The 26,214-nt window shown below is 46.6% G+C and overlaps 1 protein-coding gene across 4 annotated transcripts in view; it reads right to left on the bottom strand.

The window, feature by feature from the left end:
- Positions 1–26,214, bottom strand: part of ETV6 (ETS variant transcription factor 6) — a 272,788-nt gene that overhangs the window by 4,245 nt on the left and 242,329 nt on the right. For all 4 annotated transcript variants that reach the window (XM_062194833.1, XM_062194831.1, XM_062194832.1 and 1 more), the window contains 3 exons: positions 17,671–18,216; positions 2,531–2,673; positions 1,167–1,267 (listed from right to left, as the gene is read on the bottom strand). In XM_062194833.1, the coding sequence (XP_062050817.1) occupies positions 1,167–1,267; positions 2,531–2,673; positions 17,671–18,216 (790 nt within the window). The remainder of the gene's footprint in view (positions 1–1,166; positions 1,268–2,530; positions 2,674–17,670; positions 18,217–26,214) is intronic.

The raw sequence follows: 26,214 nt of genomic DNA, 5'->3' as shown, positions 1-26,214 counted from the left end.
CTCATTATTGTTCAGCTGGTTCACTTGGAAATCACAGCAGTAATAGGTTGCAGGCATGGTGCATGTGGTTAAGGAAGAGAGCCTGGTTGCATAGCCTTGGCTATGGAAGACACTCTGCACACCTCTTCCTTCCCCCTTCCTCTGCCCTGTACCAGATGAACTAATTCCAACCACCCTACAGTAGGGACCCTATCATTGCTACCCTTGGATACTGGAAGAGGCTCAGTTATTCACCGGCAGGAACCCTCCACTCTCGTGCACCAGTCTTTTTCTTCTACAAATCATGGCTCATATCTTCCTGCAAATCTTTACCTTCATCCTTATCTTCATCCTTATCTGGAGCCCTCCTGCCTGCTTTCCTCATGGAGTCCTGTCCATTCTTTGTGTTCGGGCTCATCATCAAAGAGTTAGTTCATGCCACCAGTCCACTCTGTGATCTGCCTTCCCTCCACACTGAAAAACCCATACAGGTACCCACAATTTCGTACTTCACCTGACCACACATCGCGGCTGGCACCAAGAAGCCTTCATCTATGGCAAATTTGGCCTCCAAGACCGATTTCTTCAGGAATGCTGCATCTGCCCCTAACTGGCTGGACAATGCTCTTGTTGAAAATCTTTTCTGGGGAGCCCCCAACATTTCCAGTTACTACTGCTTTGCTGTTCTGCCCATTACTGCTGAACTCTGCAGGCAGTATGAGCTGCAGCAGCTACAGTGTTATTTCATCTTAAGCTCCATCTCATGAAAAGTTGCAAGTGACTTGCTCATCTAGCTCATGACTTTCTATGGGGCGTTACCTGCTGTTTCACTAGTAGTGGTTCAGAAAGAAGCTTTTAGCATTGATCATCTAGAAGTTCAGGTTTAATTCCCTGCTTTGCCATTGGCAAGGTTACTGTGATGGTTCCCTTTAACCACACTGTACTGCAATGCCAGGTAATATTGTTTGCATGATTTTACAGGGGGGTCAGACTGGGTTTAGATTTGGCTATACAAGGGAAAAAATGTTTTTCCCCTGAAATCCTAACAAACTAGCACTTGACACTAGTTTGTAGCAATGATGGCTGTGGGTATCAGATGGACAGGTAGAGATCTTAACAGTCCCGCCTCCCCCTTAAAGAAAACAATGTCCTCCCAAAAGAAGGAAAGGAGAGAGAGGAAGTGCTACCTGAACAAAAGCCTTTGTCCGGGCTCCTTCCTGATAATGTTTAGTTTGTAGTAGTGGCGCAGGGCTCTGGACATTTTCTCATAGGTCATGTTTGTTCTGTTCTGTTTGTTCAAAGGAGGAAGAGAAAAACACAAAGACACAATGAAATGAACCTCAAAAACAGGCATGGGGGGAGCTAGTAAAATAAAAGCTCTTCAGCAGCTCCCATGGCCCTGACAGTTGGGGGACTGCACCTGCTAACCCGCCACCTTCCAGGTCTTTCCCTCTGCTTTCACACACACTGGGGCCGAGCTTTCCCGCTGCGGTGAACCAGAGCTGCGGCTAAGAAAGCTCCTTGCATGGCAGGCTCTCCGCTGTGCTCAAGGCATTTCCTGCAAGTCCCCCGTCTTTGGGTCTTCCTGCTCCTTCTAACCCACGTGACCTTTCTTTAGGTTGCAATGACCTGTCTCAAACTTGTGTTTCTGGCCCGTCATTTTAAGAATGAGATGTTGTTGTTGTTGTTGTTTAAATGCCGGTTGCAGCAGCAAGAATACAGCGGCTGAGCCGTGGGGCTGTGGCACCATGCGAGAGCTGCAGGAGTTTTCTCAGTGACTCATACATTGGAGCATTGGGGGTGGGGGTGGTTATGCCATATTTGGCCATGGCCTGCAGTAGGTCCTCCTGCACCGGGCCAGCACACAGGCTGCCTTCTTAGGAGGCTGTGGGCCTGGGCTTACAGCTCCTTGCCCTCCCTGCTGATCCGGGGCTTGCCACCATGGCGCCTCCAGGTGACCCACTGGTCTGGTGTCTGGCTCAGGGTTCCCCGAGTTTTACCTCTGCACACATTTGATCAGTCTTCCTTCCTAGGAAAGACTTGATGTTTTCACTTTCATTCCCTCTTCCCAGCTTGGAAGATGGTTGGGCAACCGAACTGCTTGTGCCGCTTACTTGTAAAGGGGATGTTTTACAGTCAGAGTCTGAAAAGGCATGCTCCCAGTAGGAACTGGCTTCTGTGAACATGGGCGTTTCTAACTAAGCAGAAGTGACACTTCCCAGAGGCCCCTTGGGAGTCAGTCTCGCAGAACTTCCCTGTCACCCAGTGCCTAATGACAGTGTGGGTGGCAGGGCCAGGTCAAGGGGAGTGGAAACACGGGTTACTCATCGTGCAGCCCCATCAGGCCGGGATATGCCGAGTGAACGGGAACCTGGCCTAAGTGACAAATGGAGAGACGTCTTTAATTATTTCCTTCCTCTTGCAGCTCTCTGATTGCTTGCCCAGAGAGGAATCCACTAAAAGACAATGGAGCAGGACACAGTCATCCTCCAGTGCAGGGACAGACAATTTTGGCCCTCGTGTGCACAGCACGCATCTGGTGCCCTTTTACCTTATGGTTTCCCCAAAGTCGAGCCAGTCCATTGGGATCCACTATCCGGAATATTTTGGATTCTTTGTCCTCCCATCGGATGAAGTTTTCGTACCGGCTGTCAGAAAGCAACTGGTAGACGTAATCCCACAGCAGTCTACAGTCTACAGAGAAAAGGGCAAGAGAACACTGTTGAGAATGCTGCTTGCTGAGGCATGGGCAAGAATCAGAAGGGCTCCAGCAACTGCACTTGGATCGATTATGTAACTTCCTCATTTTATAGGGAGAAAGCCAAGGTCCAAAGAGAGCCAGAGAGTTGTGTTGAGGAAGTTCACCATTTGAGGTCCTACAGGTCATCTAGGCCAACTGCTTCCTCGCAAAAATTAGGACACAGCGATGGAGAAAAAGGAAGCAATCTGTCTGCTGTCATGACCTGAACTTGAACTTGGAAGGAGCCCATATGAAAGACAGGGAGCCAGTTCTGTCTCTGAATCAGCTCAGAAAGTGGGCTGAGCCCAGGCAGAAAGAGTCTCAGTGTTCCAAAGGGAGTTGTGTGGTTAAAAAAACTGGTAGATTTAAACCATTATGTTGGCGTTAATGGGAGACACTGAATGGATAAGGATTTGAAGACGGGGGTAGGCTGCGACATGGCCAGAAAGGAAGACAGATAAATGACAAACTGTAGAAAAAGACACACACTCTGTGGCTTGGTGACGTTGGCTGTGGGAACTGTGGCTGGCATGGTTTTTATTTTATTTTTTAAAGATTTACTTATCTGAAAGGAAAAGTTAGAGAGGCAAAGGTGGGGAAGGGGGTGTCTTCCATCCACTGGTTCACTCCCCAAATGGCTGCAATGGCCAGAGCTGGGCCATTCTGAACCCAGAAGCTGAGAGCTGCTTCCGTTTCCCACACAGGTTCAGGGGCCTGAGGACTTGGGCCAGCTTCTACTGCTTTCCCAGGCCATAGCAGAGAGCTGGATTGAAGCAGAGTAGCCAGGACTTGAACCAGTGCCCATATGGGATGCCAGCACTGCAGGCAGCAGCTTTACTGCTATACCACAGTGCCAGCCCCATAGCATAGATATTGCTATGAAATCACACTTTGGAGATCTTTAGAATTGTTGTATTACGACGGACTCGTGGTGGAGAAGCCTGTTTGAAAAATCACTTTCTCTACTTGCAGAACGGGTGTTCCGCTGTGTGGTTAGGTAACAAGTATTTGTTCAGGGAGGTTAGTACGGCGGGTGCGGTGCTCTTGACTGTGTGTCAGTAAGACAGAAGATGTGAGATGCAGACCTATGCTGTGCTCCCCTGCTCACTCTGTACTGTGACGTGTGCAGTCTGCCCTCTAGCAGGACCCTGAGGGAAGGTGGAGCTAGACTGTACCTCCTAGGGCTAGCTGATGTTGGACGGGGCCCCCAGATGAGGAGAAGGGGCACCAGCTTGCAGGCAGTCACTGGATGATTCTGGGAGTACCTAGTTTTGACAGGCATGAGCCAGAGTGCTGGTACCAGGTCAGGTACTGAGTGCCAAGGATGAGCTCAGCACTTGACTTGCAGACTTGAACCTCCACATCTGTGTGTTCTGCCTGTGTGCATTCAACCAACCATGGACTGAAAATACTGGGAGGAAAACTGTGTTGGTACTGAACATGTGTAGAGACGTTTTTCTTTGTCATGATTACCTGAACAATACAGTAGAACAAACATTTACATAGCATTTACATGCACTAGGCATTGTAACTAATCCAAAGGTTATCTGAAGTATGGGGGAGGATGTGTCCCAGTTATATGCAAATACTACGTCATTTTATATAGCGGACTTGGGCATCTGCAGATCTGGGCATCCAGGGGGGTCCCGAAGCCCACTGCCCATGGCTACTGCAGGATGACTGTATTATTTCTAATCCTCAGAGAGGCTAGGGTAACTTGCTTGAGGCCACTGGAGTTTGAACTCTGGGCTTTTGTACCAACTACAGAGTATTCTCTCTTATATTGGGTGAGGGCTGGGACAGGCACACCTGGTAGAGGTGTGTCCAACCTAAGACCTGGGATATCTTAGAGCCAACACATTCGTAAACCTGAGAAAGAAATGCAGGCTTCTTTGGGATAGATTTGCAAGGGGAATTCAGTCAGGCAACCTTGAGCCAGTGTTCCATTTCCATTTATGAAATGGGAATACTGACACTTACTTTACAGGATTACTGTATTAGCGGTAATGCAAGTGCAAAGAAGGCAGTCAAAATAAGTATGATATTTACTGAGTGCTATTTGCATGCACTGGGTTGTATATTCAAGAAGCACGGTTCCACTTGACCCTTACATCACCTTAGGAGCAGGTGCTGTTGCTATTCTTATTTTACAGACCAGGAAGCTGGGGTGAGAGGGTTGGGTAGTTGACTTACAGCTTATGAGCGACATATGTAGGATTCTAGGCTCCGTGTGACCCTGAAGCCCAGGCTCAGCCACACTTCCTGATATGATTTCTATTCTCGGAGAAACGAGCGAGCAGCTGTGCATTTGTGCCATCTTCAGGCCTCACAGGGCAAAGTCTGACTGCTTTAGAACACCCTTGCTGAAATCCAGCTTGCTCTCTGAACAGCAGAAGGAACTGGCACAAAACCTGGCCTTTCCCAGGAAGCCTAATCTTTCATTTCGCTTACCAGGATCCTAAGTCTTTAGGATGCCTGTGTCTGGAAGCTAGTGTGAAGTGTAAGTTGCTGTATTTTGGACAAGGATGGTGGTGTCCTTCCTACAATAATGGAGTTGGAACCCCATCTTAACAGCAGACGCCAGTTAGCACTTCCGTCACCACCCCTACTTGTGTTTTTATTGCCAGAGGGTGGGCTGGTTGTGGGGGGAGAGCAGGGCCGCCTCTCCCAGCCTTACGAGTCTTGCGGGGTCAGCGTCACTACTGCAGACTGACAACAGTCTAGCTCAAGTTTCAGAGAGGATGGCTCGAATGTCTAGGGAAGGCAGAGAGGTGTGCACTATCGCCTTGTGTATCGTCACCACCTCCTTGTCTTGCATCAGTTTCACTATTCATGGAAAACGGGGAACTGCTAAGTTCATAATGTTCATGCTCTCCTCAAAATTCATAGATTGACCTCAACATCCATGGTGAAGATATTTTAGGAGCCTGGGCCTTTGGGAGGGCAAGCGCGCATGTCAGTTCCATCCTCACCAGTGGGATAAGCACCGTTGTAGATGAGGCCTGAGACCCCTTGCTCCCCATCTTTGAGGACACAGCAAGAGGATGCTAAGAACCAGAATGCAGGCTAGCCCCAGACGCTCAGTCTGCCTGCACTTTGATCTTGGACTTCCAGCCTCCGTGTGAGAACTCTCTCTTGTTAATGAGCTGCCCAGTTTTGGGCATTTTTGTTGTTGCAGCCAGCGTAGACCAAGACAAGAACAAAGCTGCAGTCAGTTGTCCAGTTCATGTCCTACAGCCGAATGGCAGATGCATGTTGAATTTCTAGTGGAAAACACTCACAAAGCTCCATATTTTCACAGAAAGTGCCAGTGAGTTAGGAGGAGCACAGGCGGTTTGTGTATAAGCCTTCCCTCATCCCTCTCCAGGGTTAGACAGGCAGCACCTTGGCACTCCTCTGGGTTGGGAACTGCAATCTCTAGTGTGTTCATCTAAATACATTTCAGTAATAAAAGAACGCCCTGGTTGTCTTTTACAGTTTTAGACAAAGAAATTTTGCCCCTATGAAGTGAGCAATGTACCGCGGTCCACTCCAATGGCTACTGTGGAGCTGGACCTTGTATTAGATGATATCCCCCTACTCCCCCTGCATCTGCACAAAGCTTTTCACTGCATTATTTCTGTCACTTCTCAGGAGACACAAAAGCAAACTAGACCATTTCTCCAAGTAAAGTCTTAATCCAAACTGGGCACCATGTTGGTTTCTCAGAGGCATCAAACTGGGATCTAGAATGTTCAGAAGGCAAATAAGGAGCAGCACTTACCGGGGACCACACTTTATCTTACGCTTCGAGAACATTTAGTATCTTGGAAACTTATTCCCACACATAACCCCACCCAAGCTACCAACTGATCAATGACATTTAATTCAGCAAAGCCAACTTTACCTGAGTAATAAAAATGTTTGCATTTAAGACAGATAGCATTAGTCACTAATGGAGAGAGCAACAAGCATTTTGTGCAGAGAGTGGTTGTTTCAAGTTCAGAGTGTAAGTGGCTTTCATAGCACCATGGATTGTTTTGTTTCTTTAAAAATGATGCCCACGTGATAAAAATAGCTGCCTGGCCACACAACAGTTTTTTTTTTTTTAACTGTTGAAGCACAAGCATGTTATCTTTGTTTCAAAAATAGCTTTATATCTCTACACCCTTTGGGGGCTTTTATCATGGCCTACCTGGAATTTTTAAGCTTTGTTGAAGCTGATGTTCATAGATACAACAATGAAAATGCTTACTACTTAAATAGTAAATTTCACCAAATTCTACAACTGAGTTAATCCCACAAAATACTTGAACCTGCATGAGTAAAACTTTCTTTAAATCACAAGGTATTAAGTATGTTTCTCTTAAAGTAGCAGGACTTCAGTATTGAGGCATGTGAGTATTTTAGAAAACTCTCTTCCATGAGAGGAAGTTTATGAAAGGGTTTAAGTCCAGTAAATGCCCTTTCCTAACTGCAGAAAGAGTTCTCTTTCCTGCTGGGTGAGCTACACTGGGCATCCGCAGCTAAAAGGCATTGTAAAAAAAAAAAAAAAATCCCTTCCTGTGGTCAGGGAGAAATATTTTCTCTCCCACGTCCGTCTCACTGAGCAGAGATTGCAGAAAGCTGGGCAGTGCACACATAACCAACACAGCTTCGGAAGAAAAAACCCTGCCAGACAAAATTGATGTTTACAAAATTTGAGTAGGCAAGTCAAGTTACTGACAAAGGGGATGTTTAATGGTGGTGCATAATTCAGCTTTCAGGAGAGCTTCTAAGAAAGCCATTTGATGTCATTTTGACTGCCCCAGTGGGATTTTACATGAATGTCTGTAAACCAGGATTCTATGAATATAATCACAGATGGGGAGAGGCTGTGGGTCCTGGTTTAATTTTTACCTAAGAATTCAGGTTCAATGACAAAACAGCTAGTCACATAGAAAATTAAAAGTTGCTACTGTGCTAACCAACAGCGTTTCTTAGCTGGGGCAGGTGGTGATGCTCAGAAGCATTTCTGGGGTGGAAGAAGGTGCTTCTGGTTTGTTCAGACTGCCCCCACCACAAAGAAGTATGGGTGGAGCATCCCCCACAAGAAACCCGAAATGATCCAAAGTCTCAATCTTGCTGAACACTGATGTGATGCCACCACGGCAAAGTCCCACAGCTAACTTCACAGGACAGGCTGCAGGCAGAATGCTGGTGCACAAACAGCAGGGTATAAAATTACCTGCAGGCTATGTGTATGAGGTGAATGGGAGTACTTCAAACGTTTGTGGAATGTGGAATTAAGAGTTTATTTTTGTGCCAAAATGTTTTGAAACCTATGCTTAGCTTTTTCATAAGCTTTTTGAAGATCTCATATATATGGATTTCAAAATTTTTCTGTACCTTTTAACTTCCATGAACTTTTACAGAGGTTAATGTTTATATGTATTTTACATATAATATATATGATAGTTTTTAACTTGAAAGGCAGATGCAGAGACATATCTTCTGTCTACTGGTTCACTCCTCAAATGCCCACAACAGTCAGGGCTGAGCCAGGCTGCAGCCAGGAGCCTAGAACTCATTCCATGTCCTCCACATGGGTGGCGGGGACTCAAGCACCTGAGCCATCACATACCTGCGACCTCTCGGGGTGTGAAACAGGAAGTTGGAATTGGGAGTACAGCCAGGACTCAAACCCAGGTGTTCTGATATGGGATGTGGCCATTCCAAGCGGCATCTTAACCAAACACCCACCCTTCCACAAACTTCTTGAAGCACTCTCATATTTGAAACATAAATGAATTTTGTGTTTAGACTTGGGTCCCATGCCCAGGATATCTCATTATGTATATGTAAATATTCAAAAATCTGAGAATGCCTGAAGCATTTCTGGCCTCAGGCATTTGGTATGAAAGATACTCAGCAGGTATTTGGGTCAAATATCCAGAATGCTGAGGTTGAGAAACCCTGCGCATGGAAACACAGGTTTGTAATGTTCAGGGGACGCTGATCAACCTAGCACAGCCAACTCCATGTTGATATGAACGGTGTTTACATTGGGCAGCTGCGTGTGCTTTTCTGTGGCTTAGGAAAACAGAAACCATATGTGCACAGTGGCATACTGGGGAGTGAGAGCACAAATGGACACTTGCTGCTATGGGGCAGGGGAACCACAGCTGCCATCAACACAGACCTTCCCACCTCTGGTTACTTAAGGTGTGGAGAAGGCTAGGCCACTTGAGCCTGACAGCTGAGATCCAGCCCATGACTGGCAGCCATCATGCCTAGGCTCTGACTGCTGAGTGTGGCCTGGGAATTCACACCTGGGCACTGTAGCGAGGCAGGGACTCTGCAATTTCTAGTCTCCTCAAGCTACTTGAATTCTGTTCCACCCAAACACTCCCCTGAATTTCCTTCTCTTTAGGGCTCTTTGACTGCCTAGTCTGTTCATGATCAGAGTTTGAGAAGTCAAAGCCACTTGGAATATTCTAGTTGGAATGAAAGTCCTTCCCTCTCTTAGGCTCATCAGACCCTAGCTCCTGTATGGACCACAGGCAAAGCCTCAGAGGCAGTGGGGAGCACAAGGACCTCTCCAAGCAGGTGAGGAAACTAAGGAGGCCTCTAAGGGGTGCACATTACAGGAGTCTTGAAACAAAGGCACCAAATACAGGCTCTCCCTACCAGCGCCCTGTGCCAGCTCCAGGTGGCCAGTGTGCTAGGGGTTCTCATGGCTCTCCCCTCAACTTTTAGAAATATTTATTTGAAAGGCACAGTTATATATATACAGAGGGAGGGAAAGAGAGCAAGCTTCCTTCTTCTGGTTCACTCCCCAAATGGCCACAATGGCCAGGGCTGAGCCAGGCTGAGGCCAAGAACGTCATTTGCATCTCCTGTGTGGGTGCAGGGGCCCAAAGTTTGAGTCATCTTCCATTGTTTTCCCAGGCCGTTAGCAGGGAGCTATATGGGATTCTGGTGTTGCAGATGGCAGGGTACCCATTAAACCACAGAGCTGGCCCCTTAACTCCCTCTTAGTCCAATAGGATCACAGCTGCACAGTGAAGCAGAGGAGGGACATTAACTTTTAGCAATTAACCCACCTGGGCTACATATGCCCATGTCATCTCATTAACAGTCAAAAGTGCCCGTAATTGGGTAGTAGTCTCAGTACGACAGGTGAGGAAACAGGACTGCAGGGACATTAAACAGCTCTGCTTGTGAGTCGAGACGCGGATTCTAAACCAGGCTGACTCCACAGTCCCAGCATTTCCTGCAGGCCCACACTGCCTGTGGACTAGACTCTGGGCTTCAGGGACCTGCGGGTTATTTCCCTGAGATCGTGCCAGGGGAAGTGACTCTTTGACCTGTACTAAAAAGTCAATTCTTTTGGCTTTTGAACTTCTGACAGAATTCTTTTGACTTGTACAACTTCATACTTCTTCCCTGCAAACTGACATTTACACATCTGTGCCTGCGTGCAAAGGCACTCGCAGCCTCATTGCTCACCACGAGGCCCAGGGATGAGACCTGTCCCCGTCACCTTCGTGCTAATCCCTTCTGACTTCTTCTATGCCATCTCTGTGCTTCGAGGGCTGCTGTAGAGGCTCCTTTACAAAAGGCAGAACAAAACAAAACCAAGAGCCCCATTTGAAATTCATTTCACCAGCACTAAATACTGTCGAGGAAGGAGTAGAGAAGGAAGCAAGAGGTCAGAATCCACTGAGATTTCCCCTGGTCCTAGAACTACTCTCCCTGGAGTTCCAGGACTGATTTTTTGGTGTTATTGGCCATGCAAGTTATACATGATCAAGAAAGCACACTGGTCAGATGACACATAAGCTATACAAGAGTTTCAATGTCTCCTTCATTAGAATCCTTTTGTGCCCATTAAAAATGTAACTGTGGCAGACAGTAAACCTATTTTTTTTTCTTTTGAAACCCCAAAAGGCTGCCTTTAAAGATCTGAAAGCTGATTGTGACATCTGCTGTAAGAGGGTGTTGGGAGTGAAGAGAGAATTCTATGTCTTTATTTGCTACTGATCAGCCAACCAGCCCATGATGTCCTCACTATCACGTTTGCAAAACAGAGGGACAGCAGCAGAACTTGAGAGCTCAACACACAGAAGGCCCTGTTCTTTCTTGGGGTGGGGGGGCAGGGAGGGCGGTCATGAACTGCACCAACCCAGCTCTGTGCGGATCATGAATGTCCCCACTTCTGTGTAGCAGTTGAGGGGCCATCAATGTATTCTAAGACAATTCTTTGTTTAATCAACAAATCTTGCTTTATTAGCAGATTTTTGGATTAAGGCTTCAGAAGGGACAAGGAAGAGGAAATCTGGCACCTCAGGTTTAAGGGAACTGAAGAACCAAAGTGACTTAAAAATGTTCCTTTACCACTTAGCTGGTGCGTGAGGCAAGAGCAGCAGAAACACAAAATCTGGCCCTAGAGGCCCTGTTCTTCTGTCACCTACAACAATGGCACACACGTGGTAGTTTGTGACCAAACGAGTGAGTCACAACATAATTCAAATGTGCAGAGAAACAATTTCTTTTCCTTAGCTGCATTTATGCTCATGATGTTACTGCAGCTATTCTGGATTGTTCTCCCGTCTGCAAACGTAGCCTGCAGCCCAGAACTTGCCTCCTCTCTGACATCAGTTGTTAATGTTCCTTCACATGTCTTAGACACGCCTCATCCTTTGAAGTTCAAGTAACTCTGAGATCAGGGGCAGCGTTTCCTCGGTCCCCAGCCTGTGTTCTGCCTGATTCCAAGCATTCTGACCACACAGGTAAATAATGCTGAGGGGCAGCGGATGGCCGGCTTTTTCTGTGAAGGGTCAATTAGTAAATGTTTTAGGCTTTCTGGCTGTACACTCTCTGGAGTAAGTCAACTCTACTTGTATTGCAGCATGAAAGCAAACAGACAATGCTCAACAAATGGGTGTGGTGGTTTCCCAATAAAACCTAATTTGCAAAAATGGGTGGTGAGTGGATTTGGTCCAAAGGCTACTGTTTCTAATCCCTAATCTCTGGTTCTTTCCCTACCCAGGCCAGAAAGAAGGCTTTGTGAAGTACAAAGGACTCTGGACCTGGGTGACTCTCAGATCCTTCACCTGTACAAGATACTTCTAGCTTTGAAACCACTTTAGTGCTAAGGAGAAATCTGCCATAGATCTAGTCACTCCTGATCCATGAGGGATATATTCCAAGACCCCTAGGAGATACCTGAAAAACCAAGGTTAGTACTGAACACTGTATGTGGGTACTTGAAAAAAGTTTATGGAAAATGAAATTTTAAGTTTACTTTGATGTAAAAGAAGCTTGGAATTTATGCAGCACCTTTTCATTGTAAGCCTTTTTTCGTGAACATTCTGAGAACCCCTTGTATGCATAGAGTTCCAAATTTTTTTGCTCCAAAATTATCTTTCAATTCCATTTTCCTGTGAACATTTGGAAGTAGACTTTTACGTGTTTTTTTCCTATACATACCTGTGATAATTTAGTTTATAAATCAGGCACAGTATGAGATTACTAGTAAGCACAGAATTATAGAAACATAATAGAAATTATTTGATTAAGGGCAAAAATAAGGATGCATGTTATCTGCAGTCAACTACACTCTGAAAACTGGAACCCCATGTGGGACGTTGCACTGTTCACAGGCATTCGCCCCTGGACTTTGACCTCCAAAAACAGGATCAACTTCAGAAGCAGCTGAGTAGTCCAGAAAGATAGCAGGAGGTTTGGACAGAGAAGCAGAGCACGAACGTATTTGGAAATGGGGGTTCCAGGATCAGGGACCCCTGTGTGCACTCCTGGCATCACTGGAGTGACACATCATCCACTGAGAGGTGCTCAAAGCCAAGCTGCCTGGCTAGGAGCCGTATTGGTGAACACAGATCAAACTTCTGTGGGTAGAAAAAAGTTCTAAAAGACACAGACACTTCTCCCCTTGCAGGCGTCCTTTCCTGAAAATGACTCATTTCTGTGCACACGATTCAGATTTCTGTTTCATGCTAAAGTTCATCCCATAAAGGTAGGTCATCCCAAGTCATTGGACTTTTTTTTTTTTTGACAGGCAGAGTTAGATAGTAGTTGGTTCACCTCCCAAATGGCCTCTATGGCTGGCGCACTGCGCTGATCCGAAGCCAGGAGCCAGGTGCTTCTCCTGGTCTTCCATGCGGGTGCAGGGCCCAAGGTCTTGGGCCATCCTCCACTGCCTTCCTGGGCCACAGCAGAGAGCTGGCCTGGAAGAGGAGCAGCTGGGACAGAATCCGGCGCCCCAACCGGGACTAGAACCCAGAGTGCCGGCACTGCAGGCGGAGGATTAGCCTAGTAAGCTGTGGCGCTGGCCTCGTTGGAATCTTTTTGCAAGTCCTCCCTATCCTTGGAAAAGTAAGTCACACCCTCTACAAATGAAGTGTATGCTATATTCAGATCTCATTTGTGCTTTGTAGTTAACTGTCAACCAACAATTTGACAACAATCTGACTTTCCTGTACTGATTATTTTGTTTTTCCACAAAATAAATGCCTAAGTACTCTGTCCTCACTTAGCCTGCAGTTAACTGTAGGGTGCATCCCAACTTCAGAGATAGTAAAAACTAAAAAAAATTACGAAAAATGATGTGTTTAATTGACCTAGATTCTTGGGTTCACATTTCTTCTTGAACTATACCAGGCCTGATCTTGCTTTGCTTTTGGAAGTCTTATCCATCTAGAATCACCTCCATCTCTCTAATTTCTACCTGTCTACCTGCTAAGCACTCCTGTGAGCTCAGCAGCCTCCCCTGACAGCCCTACTCTGATCTAAGGTACCAAATAGAGTCTCGGTGAAATGCGTATCATGTGTTTCACTTTTGTAGCTAAATGTGCTAAGTTCTTTGATAAGGACAGTCTCAGACCTCTTGTACCTGCTCTCGCTCCTGTAAGAAAGCAGTACAGGGCCTTAAACACAGAAGGCGCCTGAGTGCCTAAATCCTAGTGTGTCTGAGCAGATTACCAGGGCAGATACTTCAAAAAATCTGCAGACAATGGGGCTGGCATCATTGCACAGTGGGCTACGCTGCTGCTTGTGACTGCAGCGTCCCAAATGAGAGTGCCAGTTCAAGTCCCAGCTGCTCTGCTTCTGATCCAGGTCCCTGGCTGATTTGACTAGGAAAGCAACAGAAGATGGCCCAAGTGTCTGGGTCCCTCCCTGCCACACATATGGGAGACCTGCATGGCATTCCAGGCTCCTGGAATCGGCCTGGCTCTGCCCAGGCTATTGTGGCCATTTGGGGACAGCTGATAGATTTCTCTCTGTCTTTCCTTCTCTCTGTAACTCTGCCTTTCAAATCTTCAGAAAAACCTGTGGGAAATAGCATTAAAACATGTTTACTTCAAAAAATTGAAATCCATGCATAATTTTGCCGTAATATTAATCTTCCATGAACATCATGGGGATTCCTCATTTACCTGAATGGTAAGACTCCGGCTTTGTTTCTCGGCCCACAATCATGAGCAGTGCTTCCTCCTGGACCCTCCAGCAATGGCAACTCAATGAGGCGACATTCTGTAGCACCCTCCTTGCTTTGTGTGCTGTACTCACTTACAGTGCCTTAAAGAGCAAAGCTGTCCTGGGTACCAGCTGCTTAGCGGGAATCTGAAGGCGTTCCAGGGCAGGTCAGCAAGGACAGAACTGTACATTGTACACCAAGGAACTCGACATCCAATCAAGGGAGTTTTTACAAGGATCTGAATGGTTCGGGAAGGTAGCAGAGGGTTGGGGTCCAGAGGCACCCCACAAGAAACAAAGATACTCAGAACAGAGGGTTACAGAACCAGAGTGTGAGAGTGTAGACTTGCAAAGCTGGACAGAACTTCAGAGAGCAACTCTGATTTTCCCCTTGAGTGAAACAGTGTCTCTCAGTTCCATTAGCCATGGACTGGGTTAAGTCTGTTACTACACCTGTCATATACCAACAAAGCAGCAACAATCAGAGTAGTGAAGAACCCCTACCCTCCAGAAGATCTGTGCCGAGTGCTGTTCTCAGGAACCTACATGGCCTAGCGTTCCCACTGCTGTCAGGGAGTGCAGCCATAGACACCAAGACTCCTTACATGGTTGGTTCAGTAATCCATGAGCCCACAGCTATCATCTAACAATCATGATGCTGGGGAGCAACACTGGGAAAAAACGGGGTATAACTTTAAGAGACTAACATCTTGCAACATACAAACTTACTGAAGAAGGGAACAATAGCTCTATCATTCTTGATTTTCAGGCTGCTCTTAGATTCCCAAGAAGTCTTGCAGGAGGTGACACAGACTGGTGAAGAAGCCAAGCTCTTGGGAGGGCAGAACGATGGACAGCTGCCCAGGGCACAGCGGGGATCATCCTGCAGCCCCCCACCCCAGGCAAAGGCCCGAGCCTCTCCGTGGTTCCCCTGTACAAATGACTCTCCCACATACAATAAATACAGCAGTGATAAGCTACCTCTAAGGGCTGTCTGGAGAGTTATAAGTATCTGCAGAGTTTCAACTACTGTACAAGCCATGCACACAAGAAGATACACGGAGAAGAGAAACATCTTGCCTGGAAAGCGTAAGACAGGTCATTTGTATTATTCACAGATCCCAAAATCTTTCTCCAATTATCTGGGAGAAATTCCCATGTTTTGCCTAAAAGTTCTTTGCTACTTTTTCCTCTTTTTAAAAATTTATGTTTAAAAGTCTAATGTTTGTGGAGACAATGATGTAGCCTCAGGCATCCATCACCCACCCAATGTAACCATGAGTTGGCTCAGTTAACCTTATTCTATTGTATATCCTGCCCTTTCCCTCAGCCCAGAGGGATCATTTTGAATTGAATCCCAAACACACAAGGGGTATTTTAAAAGTTCAAGGAGGGGCCACTGCCTGCAGTGCTGGCATCCTCATAGGGCGTTGGTTTGAGTCTTGGCTGCTCCACTTGCAATCTGGCTTTCTGCTGTGGCCCGGGAAGGCAGCAGAAGATGGCCCAAGTGCTTGGGCCCCTGCACCAGCAGATGGAAGACCTCTCTCTCTCTGACTCCCCTCTAACTCTGACTTTCAACTAAATAAATCTTTTAAAAAAAAGTTCAAGGAAAAATGTGTATTATGAAAAGGCTATGGAAGGCTTTCAATTTTTTTGCACCCACATAAATTCATCTTTTAATTCCACTTTTCCATGAACTTTTTTGAGGTTCCCTCATACAATTTGTCAGAAGGATTTTTTTAAACAAACACATCCCTCTAGCAGAGTACATCATTTCAAATATTAAAAGAACAGGGAGGGTAGAGTGGGAAGTATCATTATGCTCTTAAACCTGTATATAAAAAAATACTGAAATCTGTTCACATTATGTAAATAAAATTTAAAATAAAAAAATGCATCCCTAGTGTAAATTATTACAAAAACAAGCAACAGTGGAGGTGCACGCACTTGGGGCCAGAGGAAAAAAAATCTAGGTGCAAATGAGTTCAGTAAACACGGGGCAATGAGTCAGGGCAGAGGGGAGGTAGGCCTGTGGGAGCACCTGCCGTTGTGAACACTGAGGCGCCCCACTGGAGCACCTCTTCACGCAGGGAGGGGCACGTCCTGCTTCATCTGGGAGGATCTGTCCTCTCCTCCCTACACCACTGAAAATATAACCGCTGAGTACTGAGCTCTTTCGCCAGGAAAGCCACCTTCAGTTCCTCCAGGCAAAATGCACCTTCCTCGTGTCCTGCCTCCACACCACATTATTCTGGCACACAGTAGGTGCTCAACGAATGTGTGTACCCTGAATAGATGAGACAGAGGACTTATCTTATTCTGCTTTAAATCATAGAGGCTTCCACATCTGTCTGACCCACTAAATTCTCAAACCCGTAAGGAATTGTGTATCCTTTACTTTTTTTTTTTTTTTTTTTTTTTTTGACAGGTAGAGTGGACAGTGAGAGAGAGAGACAGAAAGAAAGGTCTTCCTCTGCCATTGGTTCACCTTCCAATGGCCGCTGCGGCCGGCGCATCTCGCTGATCCGATGGCAGGAGCCAGGTGCTTCTCCTGGTCTCCCATGGGGTGCAGGACCCAAGGGCTTGGGCCATCCTCCACTGCACTCCCTGGCCACAGCAGAGAGCTGGCCTGGAAGAGGGGCAACCGGGACAGAATCCGGCGCCCCGACCGGGACTAGAACCCGGTGTGCCGGCGCTGCAAGGCGGAGGATTAGCCTATTGAGCCGCAGCGCCGGCCTGTATCCTCTACTCTTAAAGCATTTCCTTGAACATAGCAGGTGCTCAACAAACGTCCTGTGAGGAGACAGCATTCACCTCGCCAAATGGTTAGGGGATTAGGCTTCTGCAGAATGACCTCAGGTAAACCTGCACACACCAGCAAAATGCAGTGTGTAGATTATTTTCACTGGCTGGCACTGGTTTCTCATGTTGGGTAAGCAACGCTGGGCTTGTTGTCATCAAAAGAATTCTGGAGTGGTTTCCTCTGTCCAAATAACACAGCAACACCTGCCTGCAACCTCGTGGTCCTGTTTTCCTCCCTACCTACCCAGGTGAAGCTCCACTGAGTCCCGCCCTGGAGTGGAATCACAGGGCCGAGTCAGAGACAGAGGTCCTTTGTGCTGTGTCTGCTCTTAATTAGCTGCTGGAAACTTCAGGACAGGGCCATTAGCATGCTCATAAACCTTTTATTTTCAATGTTTCTGCTTCGCCGTGGTTCTGATGCGACTCTCCTAGTAAGCTGGACGGAGGACATTTGTTTCTTAACATTTCTGAGGCTCATTAACCACTCCATCCTAGTAGGCTCATTAACCAGACCGTTAGGGATTTTGCCTCATTCAGGCAGAAGTCTCCAGTTGCGCTCTCAGGGCCTCTGCAGCACCTAGCTGGGAATGGTGTGGGGCTGGCTGTGGCTCTAAGGAGACCGCACAGCTTTGTCAGGCCCCCCTGATGCTGGAGGGGCACGGGGGCACAGGGAAGGCGTGCTCACTCACCTGCTATTCTTCCAATGGGCATGGCGTGCTCCTCAGGAGGGGACACGGAGACCATGATGTGGTTCATGTAAGCCAGGTCTTCCCGATGAGAGAGGTTGATGGGCTTGCCTTCCCTATGCAGCCCGTCCTCGGAGAGCCTGGACTGTTTGAAATCCACGGAGTGCCGGGGGTTCAGGATCAAGGGGTGCATGATGGGGCTGGGCATCAGCTGGATGACCCGTGTGCTCTCCTGCCGGGGGCTGGATGGCTTCTGGTGGGACTCGGAGGACGGTGGGCAATGGTTATTCTCCATGGGAGACACTGACAAGGGGTAGGACTCCTGGTGGTTGTTCTCCTGGTGGAGCCTCGGCCCCTGGGCCCTCTCGGCTGGGGAGAGGCGGCGGATCATGTTGTCCAGGGGCGACCGCAGGGGCCGCTGCTCGGGGTCGGGAGAAGGCCGGTGGTTTGTCGTCATGGGCGACCTGGGGCGGTGCAACAGTTCAATGGTGGGAGGGTTGTGGTGCACGTTCTCCACGGACGGCCTGGGGGTCCTCTGGACACAGTTATCTGTGGGGCAGAGGGAGAGACTATCAGATCCAGTGAACCAGCACGACAGGGACCTCTCTGTGGCTCTCAAGGCATAAACAGGGGGGCGTGCAGGTGTGCATGTAGCCTCAGTCTTCCCAGGATACCGAGTGTCTGTTTCACTGCTTTAGAAACAAAATCTAAGTACCCACACTTGAAATTGGTTTCCTGCCACTAGACAAGCTAAGAAGTCTGCAAAGCTTCCTTCCGTCTGTCGGAGAAACAAACGAAGCCCACCGTCTGCACTGTCTTTTCCCACTTGACTCTTGTATGTGGCTGTCAGAGGGGGAAGCATTCTCAGGGGTTTCTCTCTTATGCTTTGGTTGACTTCCATCCATAACCAAATTTTCATGTTGTTTATCTCCAGGATAGTTGGTATTATTGATAATGATGAACAATTCCTATAGCCTAGGTATTGAGTTTTACTGTTTAAAACTTACAACACACCTAAGCAGGAGATACCACTAATATCCCCTATTTTACAGATGATAAAACTAAGGCAGAAAGAACTTACTCCAGGCCACAAAGCCAGTCAGAGGACTGGAATGAGACTCTGGTTAAATTCTACGATCTGTGTACTCATTACAACATCCATCACTTTGCCACTTAAAAACTGGGGCACAAAATCACACCACTACCTGCTTTCACCATGAACAGTGGTGTTAGTTTACAGAGTGATAATCTTGCTGTGCATGAAAGAACTTTCAGGAGCACCTAGTTCCTCAGGGCACAGGCCCTATGATTGCTCAGAAACAGGGGTAAGAAGGAGGACGGCTGGGCACCCAGCAACACCTCCGCCCCATTCCACTGGAAAGTTTAAGCTGGTGACATGTGAGTAAGGACATCACAAGTGTACATGGCTCAGCAATAGAGTGGCTCTAGCAGCCACGCCCAGGGACCAAGCAACACAGGTGGCTTCAGGATCCTTGCTAAGGCTCAGAAGGACAGGTGTCTGCCTGGGAAAATGTAGCTTTCTATAGGGCTTCAAATCTATCCCAAGGAGGTATCCCTGGCCATGTCTGTTCTCAGAGCCATCTCCCTAAAACCGTGCATGCTTGCTGGTCCTTGCTCATGGTTCTTGTTCTTGGTTCTACAGAAAGTGAGTCAAAGGTACGGGGTGGTCCATGAAGAACGCATAAAGGGGATCGGAGATGGCACGGTCAGTATAGACAGAGGTTGTGATTTCAAGTTGGATACAGAATTAAGATAAGTTTAAGTACTTAATTGAATGATGGTAGTAATGAGTGATAACAGATACTGTCAAGCACAAATATATGGAGAGGCTGGGCATTTCGGCTAGCAGTCACGATGCCTACTTCCCACACTGGAGGAGATCAGCTAATACACAACTCCAGCTCATGACTCCAGCTTCCTGGAAATGCAGACCCATGAAGGCAGTGGTGATGGCTCAATAACTGGATTTCTGCCACCTGTGTGGAACACCTGGATTGAGTTCCTGGATCCCAGCTTCAACCTCAGCTCAGCCCCAGCCATTGTAGACATTTGGGGCTTGAACCAGCAGATGGGCGTGCTCTCTATGTCTATCTCTGTGAAATAAAAACTTAAAGTGAAAAAAAAAAGAAGTTGTTAAAACAATGATTCTATAACTAAAAAGTATGATATCTAAAAATGAAAGACTGGACTGGATAAGACTTAACAAAAGAGTAGAGATGAGGGAAGAATGGGTTAATACACTTGAAGACAGAGGAATAAAAATAAAAATTCTAGAACCTGTAGAGCAATATCACACACTGAATATACAAATAATTGGAGTCCAAGAAGAAATGCATGGAAAGAATGGGGTAGGAAAAAAAGGAAGAAATAATGACCAGGTCATCCCCATTTTTGTTAATAACAAATTAGAGCTCCAAGAAACTCGGCAAATGTCAAGCAGGATGCACACTGAGGCACATCTCAGTCCAGCTGCTAGAAACCAAAGACCAAGAGGGAATCTTGAGAGCAACCAGAGGGAAAAGAAGTTATAGGCTGAGCACCCCAATTCAAGAAATCTGAAACTTGAGGGCCAACATGGCGCTGCAACTAGAAAATTTTTTCCCGTGAACCTTGTCTCATGCAAAAAAATTAAATAATAAAAAATTACCCTCAGGCTATAATGTGAACAAGGTGTATATAGAATATAAATGAATTGAGTGTTCAGACTTGAACACTTGTCCCCGAGATACCTTGTCATGTATATGTATATATTCTAAAATCTGAAATCTGAAACAATTCTGGTCCTAATCAGTTTAGAAAAGGAATACTGAATTTTTTTAAGCACAGGAAAAAAGTTATACTAACTACGGCTAAAGAGAAATAGCATTCAAACACACCGGAAGGATATGGAGGGGAATCTATAGATTCCAACAAGCTTAGGAGACACTGTAACCATTTGCAACATATAGGCCCTTGCTTGGATTCTGGCTCAGATGACACAAAACATTTATGAAACTAGTTTTCAGGTGATAGCACTGGCTCTGTGATTATAATTTCTATAAAATATGTGGGCATATATCTGATTTATCTTGGATTCGCTTTAATACAATCCAAGATGACGGAGATTCTAGGTAGGGCACAGAGGAAACAAGGTTGGCTGTGACTTGATGAATCAAAACTGGTGAGGGGTACATGGTGGTTCACTATACAATCCAACTTTTACATAGGTTTGATATTTCCCATTATAAAAAGTCTTTTTGGTAAAGTGCTTAATCAACCTTGGGAGGGAACAGGTTGGTGTAATGAGCAGTAACTTCTTCACTTTAGCTGAAATGCATATAAATGCTTACAGGCGACTGACTAGGCCAATGGAGTTAACTTTAATGGCTAAGATGAGCCTGATAGAAATGATCTACAATCTTTTGGGGGATGAGGTGAGTTTTCTTTTTATAGCTAACACGGATCTCAATTCTGATGCCCATAAAAACAAATTTACCTTTTGTCCGTGGTTCACTTTTCATTTGTCACAGCATAGGATCATTATAAGTAACCATAAGACAGTTTCATTCTAAACTTCCATATATTTTCTTCCAAATGCCATTTCCAGAATGTCTCTCTTTACTTAAAAGCTTATTAAGGTTTAAAAATGCTTAAGGATGATAAAGACCATGTATTGAAAAATCCCATTTCCTGAATCCATTTCCCGTCTTATAAATTTCAAAACGGACACAGGCGTTGGTCAGTAATCTGGTTACCTGCAGGCGCTCTTTGATGTGCTGCGCTTCAAGGCTCAGTGTGTGGGTGTGCACTCCAGGCAAGCCTTAGGAAGTCCGAGAAGACTATGAGAGGAAGAACTCTCATGCCAAGGGTAAAAGAGGAACTGATGTAATGTCCTGGAGAGATTTCACTCTCCGTTCCTGCCCAGAGCTTGGGGAACAATGAGGGAGGGAGACAGTACTCGAGATAATAATTCAACTCAAATTTTACTTCTGACTCAGGATCCGGGCGGGACCAGAGCTTGGAAGAGCTTGATTTATTTATTTCTCTGCAGACACCACTCAAAGAGGAAGTATTTGATGAAGTTGATAACATTAATGGTAGAGAACTGGATCTGAGGGTATTTAATTCCAGGCTCCTGGTGGTCTGGGCATACCACCGTCAAGGCTGGCAGGCCTGCAAGGAGACTTTCCGAGCTTTGTTTTACTTTGCAAAGCATGCACCCACGTATCTAGTGGGCTCTGATACTGCTACGCTGCTGCCTGCTGCCTCTGTTATTAGAAGTTGGCAGCAGGGTGTGGAAACTTTACGAGACCAGAGCCGGCAGGCAGAGAAGCTCCGGACACAGGAAATGCACTGAGCGGACAGTGGGTGCATGAAATCCCCCAGACTGTGGGAGTCTTCTGCCTACAACAAGAAGTTTTTTTTTTTCAGCCTGTGGCCTTGATGTCTGGGTTTTTTCTTGGTGAGCTGCCTGGCTGGAAAACTGGGAAACTGTGCACACCGCCCTGATTCTGAAGGTCTTGCTATGGGAGGGAAAGCCCCACGTAATGAGTTCGTGCCGGTATGGACAAGAGGGAGGAAGAAAGCTCAGGTTGTGGTGCGGAGCTGCCCTTCTGGTTGAAAGTGTTTACTGATCCCAAACCTTTCTCCTGCAGACACAAATAGTCCCTTCTCCTCACCACCTAAGAGCCACTAAATCAGGACATTAACTGCAGTAACATAAAAAAGGTCTGACTGCTCATCCTCTTTTACTTCCTAGAAAAGTTTCTCTACGTAAGTCTCATCAAAGTTTGACCCAATTTAATAACGTTATAAATAATGAATAATGAGTAAACCTAAAAAAAAAAATCCTGCCTTTGGTGAAAGTCATGGGTTTTGCTGGGAAATTTCCAGGGTGGAACAAAGGTGAAGGTGAACTTTACATCTCATAGGCAGGATTGCATTTCCATTAGGCTTTCCCAAGGGCCCTGAAAGTGACTGGTGACCCAAGATGTCAGGGAGATGCAAATCCACAGGCCCTGCAGTACCTCCTTCATCTGTCTCAGTCCACAGTTGCACAATTTTCTAGAAGAGATCATATCTCTGAACAGTTTTTTTTTAAGATTTATTTATTTATTTGAAAGGCAGTTAGAGAGAGTCAGAGAGTGTTGTCTTCCATCTACTGGTTTACTCCCCAAATAGCCGCAACAGCCGGAGTTGGGTCATTCTGAAGCCAGGAGCCAGGAGCTTCTTCCGGGTCTCCCAAGCAGGTGCAGGGGCCCAAGCACTTGGGCCATTTTGTATTGCTTTCCCAGGCCATAGCAGAAAGCTGAATCAGAAGTGGAGCAGCTGGGACTTGAACCATGGCCCATGTGGGATGACAACACTGCAGGCAGAGGCTCTACCTTCTACACCACAGCACTGGGCCCACAGTGTAGTTTTTTTTTTTTTTTTTAAAGGATTAATGGAAATTGTGAATAATACAGAATTGGGTTTTGAAGTGGAATTCAAACCAGATTCCATATACAGGCTGGTGATGTGGCATAGTGGGTAAAGCCACCACCTGTGATGCTGGCATCCCCTATGGGCATTGGTTCATGTTCCACCTTCTCCACTTCCCATCCAGCGCCCTGCTAATGGGCTGGGCAAAGTAGCAGAAGATGGCCCAACTACTTGGGCCCCTGCCACCCAAGTGGGAGACCCAGATGAAACTTCTGGTTTCAACCTGGTCCAGCCTGGGCTGTTGCAGCCATCTGGGGAGTGAACTAGTACATGGAAGATGGATCTCTCTTTCTCCCTCTCTCTCTGTAATTCTGACTTTCATATAAATAAATAAATCTTTTTAAAAAGCTCAATCGGTATACTCAAGTTCTCTTACCCCCATTATGGGTTGAGTTGTGTCTCCCCAAATTCCCATGTTGAATTCCTAACCTCCAGAGAGTCTCACAATGTCACCTTCTTTGCACAGTGTATCCTTGCTGAGGCAGTAAGATAAGATGAGGTCAGTTTAAGCTACAGAAAGGGTCCGTTTAAGCCTATGGAAAGCTTACAGAAAGCAGTCTTGGGACACAGACACACATACATAGGGAGAACACCACATGAAGAAGACAAAGGCAGAGATCTCTGTCTAAGCCAGTGGATGCCAAAGATGGCCAGCAAACCACAGAAGCTAGCAGAGAACCCTGGCAGAACCCTAATCTGACTTTCAGCCTCCAAGATGTTGAGCTACTACATTGCTGTTGCTTCAGCCACCCAGTCTGTGGTAGGCTCTGGAAGCAGTGCTAGGAAACCAATACACCCATCACTCCCCACTTTCTGTGAGGTTCAACCTCTGCTTGGCTCAGAGACCTTCGATGGCCCCTTTCACCAACGTGCCAATGGTCCTGAACTCTCACGTAGGGCCTGAGTCAGTTTGAATGAACAAATTGCATATGCTCAAGGTCATAAACAATGAGCGCCAGGTAAGCTCCTAGAATTTGATAAGACTTGATGAAAGGGAATGAGATAAACAAAATGGGTAACTCTGAGTACTCCGAGGCTGAATCCTCACTACTGTGCAGCAGGCCTGACCGCCTCCCATCAGGCTGCCCTTGCCAATGGGTGAGCAAGAAAGCACATGCAAGCTTGTAGACAGAAAGGAGCTTCCTGCTCTTGCCAGGCTATAGACTCTACAGGGTCGAGTCCCCTGGTCTTAATAAAGCAGCACAAAAGTGAATGAAGAAGTCACGGGGCTGGATTTCAAATGTGGCAAGTGGACTGATGGTGGTAAACCTCTCAATCATTTGTAAAGAGTGGGATCAGCGAGGCACAAAGATAAGGCAGAAGAATCTAATGGTGTGGGGAAAAGAGCAAGATAACCCCTTAGCTGAGGGCTTCCTTCTCTGCAGATAAAAATCTAACTGCCCCCAGTCCCTTTATCTGAATGAGATCAGATGGCATTTCCTTAGGGGCAAAAGTAAGTTTTTGGAGACTTCCTGTTTATCTTGGGAGAGTTACTCATGCATATTAGGAATCTCTTGCCCCTAAAACTTCTGGCCTAAGAGAACAAGCTAGCCCTAGGGCTAACGTGGCTTCCAGGTCACTGGAGAAAGTCGGAGAAGGCAGGGAGGGTGATGGGATCGCCAGATACAAAGAGGCCCACTGAACCATCCAGCGCTCTATACTTTGTCTTGGCCAACAAACTGCAGTGGGGACAAGGATCAGAGGCAAAAGATCACGCTGCCCCAGACCTGGAAACGCAGAACATGAAGCAGGAAGAAAATGCTCCAGAGAGGAAAGGAGGGCTTGCACAAGAGTGGAATGAGGTCTGGTAACAGGGAAATGGTGTTAACAGGTGCCCCAGAGGCCCTACTACCAGGCAGAATGGGAAGTCAAGATCTGGGCCTGCTCTTTTTCTGGTAGGCACTCTCATTACCTGCTGTCAGATCCAAGAATTGCAGAATGCACAGGGGTACAAAGGGTTAATCTTCTGGTTGTTAAATCTGAGAGGAGACGCTGGAAGATTAATGGGAAGCTTGCAAAGGGAACATGAAGGACCTCCCACGTGCCAGGTACTACAAGGTCACATAAAATGCAAGGAGTGTTGGCTTTAAAACAGGCTGTGTTCTGAACATAATTAAGGTTGGCACTTCAAATATATTTTTCCATAGAAATTATGCTGCAGATGGTGCCTAGTTAATCCATGAAGCTGTTCTAGAATAATGGTGTGGGGAGGCAACAGGCTTTCCTATGAATGGGATGCACAAATCCAGTATCTGCACAAAGTATGTGCAGTTGCAATAAGAATAGCTAAGAAAATTAGAAGCAACACCATCACCCAAGTATGTGGATATACTTAACACTACTGAACTGTTCACTTAAAAACTGGTAGGATGATGGGGCCATTGCAGGTACAACTGCCGCCTGCAATGCCGGCATCCCATATGGGCGCCAGTTTGTGTCCCAGCTGCTCCACTTACAATCCAGCTCCCGGCTATTGGCCTGGGAAAAGCAGCAGAAGATGGTCCAAGTGCTTGGGCCCCTGGTACCCACATGGGAGACCTAGAAGAAGCTCCTGACTCTTGGCTTCAGCCTGGCCCAGCCCCGGCCATTGTGGACATCTGGGGAGTGAACCAGCAGATGGAAGATCTCTCTCTCTCTCCCTCCCTCTCTCTGTAACTCTGACCTTCAGATAAATAAATACAGTTTTAAAAATTAAAAAAATTTGTTAGGATAGGAGGTGAGCATTGTGGTCTGGTGGGCTGAACTGCTGGTTGGCATGCTTGCATCCCATATCAGAGTGCTAGTTCAAATTCTGGCTCCTCTGCTTCTGGTCCAACTTCCTGCTAACACACCTGGGAGGCAGCAGATGATGGACCAAGAATTTTTGTTCCTGCCACCCACATGGGAGACCTGGATGGAGTTCCTGGCTCTTGGCTTTGGGCTGGCCAAGCCCCAGCTGTTGCAGGCATTTGGGGAGGGAACCAGCAGATGGAAGATATCTCTTTGTCTCGCTTTCTCACTCTGTCATTCTGCCTTTCCCATAAATAAATAAATAAATAAATAAATCTTAACAATGATTAAGGTGGT

Source organism: Lepus europaeus, chromosome 6 (assembly GCF_033115175.1).
Source record: "Lepus europaeus isolate LE1 chromosome 6, mLepTim1.pri, whole genome shotgun sequence".
NCBI lineage: Eukaryota > Metazoa > Chordata > Mammalia > Lagomorpha > Leporidae > Lepus > Lepus europaeus.
This window is presented reverse-complemented; position numbering and strand designations above follow the sequence as displayed.